Here is a 4,140-nt window from a genome sequence, read left to right as displayed (position 1 = left end):
TCCTTAAGGGGCTGTGGGTGCTGCTTGGGGGGTGCGGGGGGGCTCGGCTAACGCTGCGGTGCACTCACCCCTCTGCACGATCCCTAACCGCTCGTCTCTGTCTCCCCGTCCAGGGCAGCCCCCAGACGGGACGCAGACCAAAAGGTGAGCAGGACCCTGCCAGGGCTGGGGGCTCTCCTGGCCTCTCCCCGCTGCTCCCCCGTCCCTGCTCTTGACCCCCTCTCCCCCAACGCTGCGGCCAGCAGGAGTGGCGACCAGGCTGAGCCGCCGGCGGGTCTCGTGCCGGGACCTGGGCCGGGTGGACTGCGATGGCTGGCTCCTGAAGAAGAAGGACCACGTGGGCTTCATGGCCCAGAAGTGGAAGCGGTGCTGGTTTGTGCTGAAGGGCCACACGCTCTACTGGTACCACCACCCCAACGTGAGTGGGGATGCTGGGTGTCCTCGATCCCTACCTGGGGCAGCCGAAGCGGGCAGTGAACGCGGCTGTTTCTCCCTCGCAGGATGAGAAGGCTGCAGGTCTCATCAACGTGGCCACCTACGACCTGGAGAGCACGAGGGAGCAGAAGAAGAAATAGTGAGTGGAGTCTGTCTCACCGTGGACCTCCCAGCTGGCTGTGGAGGGGAGGATGCTGCCCCAAGGGCGCGTGCCGATGAGCCCTGCTGGGTACCACCTGCATGTCCCTGCGGTGATGGAGGGGTCCCCACGGGGCTGGTGGGGTACCCACAGGGCTGGCGGGGTCCCTGCAGTGCTGGCGGGATCCCTGCAGTGCTGGCAGGACCGGCTGTCGTGCAACACGGGAGCCCATGCTCTGAGCAAGATGTGCATTACACTGCTGGTGTTATCTGGGCTGGGGCTGAGGACCGGAGCATCTCCGACGGCAGGGAAAAGCCCAAACCCCTGGGCTGGGTTGGGATGGGGTGGCTGCGGCACAGGGGAGGCTGGATGGGGGCTCGGGGCTGGCTCCGGTGCTGGGTAGCCCCAGCAGCAGAGGCTTGTCCTCCTCCAGCGTGTTCCAGCTCTCCCATCAGAGGTACAAGCCCTTCGTCTTCGCCACAGAAACACTGGCTGATTTGAGCATGTGAGTAACGCGCCGGCCGGTGGCGGCCTGTGCCGGTCCCACCACACCGGGCTGACCATGACCCTCTGTCTGTGTGTCCATCCTTTCTTTCCCTAGGTGGGTCAGTCACCTGATAACAGCCAAAACAAAGTACGCGCTGGCCCATCAGTCGGTCCCGGACAGGGAGGAAGGTAACGGGCCTTTCCCGGGGTGGGAGATGGGGTCGGTTTCCCCACAGGAGATGGGGACCCTGTGGGGAGCCGCAGGCTGGGGGTACTGGTGGGGCAGCCATGCCTGGCGCTGTGGCCCCTGCATGGGATCGCTGGGAGCTTTGCCCATGATTTGGGGGAAATGTGAGAAATGCTCCCTGAGAGGAGGGCTGGGGTGATGCTCAGCGCCAGCGCTGGGGGGGGCTAGGGGGGGCAGCCCGGGGCTTCCCGCTCCCTCTGCTCCCACCGTCCTCCCCCCGTGGCCTCCAGACTGCTACAGCGAGACAGAAGCCGAGGACCCCGATGACGAGTCCCCCAGGCACGGATGCGACTCGGTGAGTGGCCCTAGGGGACATCCTGGGGAGGGGACGGAGCATCCTTGTCTCACCTCCCGCCCCGTCTCTCCCCCAGCCAAAGAAGAGGCTGCAAAACGCTCCGGAGAAAGTCCAGCTCTTCCCAGCCGGCGGTGAGCCCAGCAGCGCAGCCAGCAGCCCCCAGGGCAGCCCCCGGCCCTGCTCGCCCATGGGTAGGTGCTGGGGGGTGACATCTGTCACCCTGTCACCCCCTGTGCACCCTTTAATCGAAGTTAGGGCCACCCTTTTGTGTGTCTGTGTGTGTGCAGGGGGGATAACTCGAGTTGGGATGTATTTGAGCGTCAGCCACATAGTGTCTCGGGATACTCTTGGGGCAGGGTTGCGTGCAGGTGCAGCCCTGCCAGGATTTGGGGCTGCCCCCATCCTACGGTGCCCCCTCTCCTCGCCCAGACCCCGCCGGGGAGGATCTCGAGTGCCTGATGCGGTGCCTGAAGCAGGGGGGGGTGTCCCTCATTGGGCAGCAGCGGTTCCTGACGCAGGAGCAGTGCCGCAAGTCCTTCGTCCGGCGCAACAAGAACCCCCACATCAACGAGAAGGTGCACGCGGTGCGGGCCCTGCAGAGCACGCTCAAGGTGGGAGCCCGCGGCCCCCTGACCCTCCCAAAGCCCCCTGCCCATGGGTGGCCGCCCCCAAAACGTGCCCCTCTTCTCGGCTGGCGAAGCTGGCGGAGCTGCAGGCCCTGGAGCAGCTGCTCAGCGACGCCGCGCTCACCTCGGAGAAGTTCACGCACTGGAAGGAAGAGCACCAGGAGCTGTACCAGGAGCTGCAGGAGTGGTGGGCACGGCGGCAGGGCCAGGACGGCGACGGGGGACTCGGGGCTGAGCACGGCCCCCCCGAAGAGGCGGCCAAACCCTGACACCCCGCCGGGACCTCTCTGGCACGAATTGTTACCGATAAAAATCACGGTGCTGCGGGAGCAAAGCGGGCGCTCTGCCTGTGCTGGGGTGGGTGCATGGTGGGATTGACAACATTTCGGAAGACTCAGCCCCCAGTGTGGACTTGCCACAGGAGAATTGGCTTCTGCTACATCCCCCCCCTCCCTGGGGCGAGACGTTGCAGTGACAGTCTTGCTTTTTTCAAGGACGTTTTGCCTCGGCTGCACGTTGGCAACAGGGGCCTTTTCCTGGAGGAACGTGCCCCCGCCGTGCACACCGGCGCGGTGTCGCCAGCCGTCCTGGCCAGGGTCTCTTCTGCTGTAAATAAAACCGTATCGACGAGGGCTGATTGTGCCGTGGTTTTTCTTGGCGCTGAAATGTCCCTGCAGTGACAGCCAGCCGTGACCCGTGCCATGTGCCGCCATCCTCAAGGGGTTGCGGCGTCCCCCTGTGCCCCGCTCTCCTCTCCTCTCCCTGTGGGCTGCGCCAGCCCAGCTCGGGGCCGATGGCACCCACCCATGGGGTGGGGGGACAGGGACGGGCTCCGATGGCACTGCGAGGCCAGGGAGGGCGATGAAGCGGGGAAGGTGTCCCAGGGAGGGCTGGGGGGCTCTGGGGGCTTTGTGCAGCTCACAAGGGGAGAGCGCGGGGCAGGAGGGGGAAGGAGATGTGGTCAGCCTGGAAATGTCGGAGGGGTCCTGCCCCTCCCTATGCCACCGGCCCCTTACAGACGTGCTACGGCTGGGTATGGGGACACTATTTATTTAGCAGCAGCTGCAGAGGCTAAAACCTGCATAAGGATTAAAGCACAATCAAGTAACAGGCAAGAACACTTGCTTTCAAGTGAAAAATTAAGAGTGAAAAGAGGTAAAGATGGGGAACGGACCCACCTCTTCCACTCAGTGATGGTCCAAGGGGCGTCCAGGGGTGCAGGATGGCCACGGCAGGAGGCTGAGGAGCCGCTGTCACCCAACAGTGAGTGGCATCGTCCCGTGATGCTCGCGGCAGGAACCAGTCCGTCCCAGCACCTCAATAATCCACCTCGTAAGGGGCAGCGGCTGGCCCCCCAACAAACCCCCTCTTCCTGCAGAAGCTGGTGGCCAGGCAGACGCCAGCCAGCACCTCTGCCGCTCCGCCGCTCCAGCCCAGGTAGAGACACGTCCCCAGGCGGAAGCGGTCTGCCAGGAGGGTCTGCGGGCTGGCCAAGTCCTGCAGCACCCGATGAGCCATGTAGGAAGCGGCACCCAGGTACATGGCGCCCGCCAGCATCAGCAGGAGCCCGGCAGTGGCCACCAGGTTGGGCCGTGGCGGGGGGGCCCCCCACCGTGCCCCCAGCATGGCCAGGGTGTACGCCAGGGCCCCCAGCAGCAGCGAGCCCACGGTGGCTGCTCTCAGCACCCGCATGGGCCAGAAATGGGTCGTGTCCTCCGGGAGGGCGCGACAGGCTGAGCCCAGCTGGGCGAGCGGCGCGCCCCAGGCCTCCACGCAGCACTCCAAGAGGCCATCGCTGAAGGAGAGGTCGCGGGGGTAGCCAGGCCGCTCGGACAGCTCCCGCCACCGCGGGGTGGCCGTGGCCGCCAGCAGCAGCACCCAGCCCATGGGGGCCAGCGCCAGTCCCCACACC

The 4,140-nt window shown here is 65.7% G+C and overlaps 2 protein-coding genes across 2 annotated transcripts in view; one reads left to right on the top strand and one right to left on the bottom strand.

The window, feature by feature from the left end:
- The window catches only part of CNKSR1 (connector enhancer of kinase suppressor of Ras 1), a 4,244-nt gene extending 1,393 nt beyond the window's left edge, over positions 1-2,851 (top strand). The window contains exons 4-13 of the mRNA XM_009276279.1: positions 9-13; positions 114-144; positions 246-418; positions 501-574; positions 1,008-1,079; positions 1,176-1,249; positions 1,538-1,602; positions 1,679-1,793; positions 2,032-2,213; positions 2,297-2,851. Coding sequence (XP_009274554.1) covers positions 9-13; positions 114-144; positions 246-418; positions 501-574; positions 1,008-1,079; positions 1,176-1,249; positions 1,538-1,602; positions 1,679-1,793; positions 2,032-2,213; positions 2,297-2,497 — 992 coding nt within the window. The 3' untranslated portion in view covers positions 2,498-2,851. The remainder of the gene's footprint in view (positions 1-8; positions 14-113; positions 145-245; positions 419-500; positions 575-1,007; positions 1,080-1,175; positions 1,250-1,537; positions 1,603-1,678; positions 1,794-2,031; positions 2,214-2,296) is intronic.
- A 694-nt stretch (positions 2,852-3,545) lies between these two features.
- LOC103896420 (claudin-7-like) lies at positions 3,546-4,115 on the bottom strand. The gene has a single exon (XM_009276278.1). It carries the CDS (start codon positions 4,113-4,115, stop codon positions 3,546-3,548), a length of 570 nt encoding a protein of 189 aa, XP_009274553.1.
- Positions 4,116-4,140: the final 25 nt, after the last annotated feature.

The sequence above is a fragment of the Aptenodytes forsteri genome, unplaced genomic scaffold (assembly GCF_000699145.1).
Source record: "Aptenodytes forsteri isolate BGI_AS27 unplaced genomic scaffold, ASM69914v1 Scaffold321, whole genome shotgun sequence".
In the NCBI taxonomy this organism is placed as follows: domain Eukaryota; kingdom Metazoa; phylum Chordata; class Aves; order Sphenisciformes; family Spheniscidae; genus Aptenodytes; species Aptenodytes forsteri.
Note: the sequence above shows the minus strand (reverse complement) of the source record. Positions and strands in the feature narration are given on the sequence as shown.

What these genes read in the sequence shown, in the direction of transcription:
- LOC103896420 (XM_009276278.1), bottom strand. Translation starts at nt 4,115, where the DNA reads ATGGGCTGGGTGCTGCTGCTGGCGGCCACGGCCACCCCGCGGTGGCGG.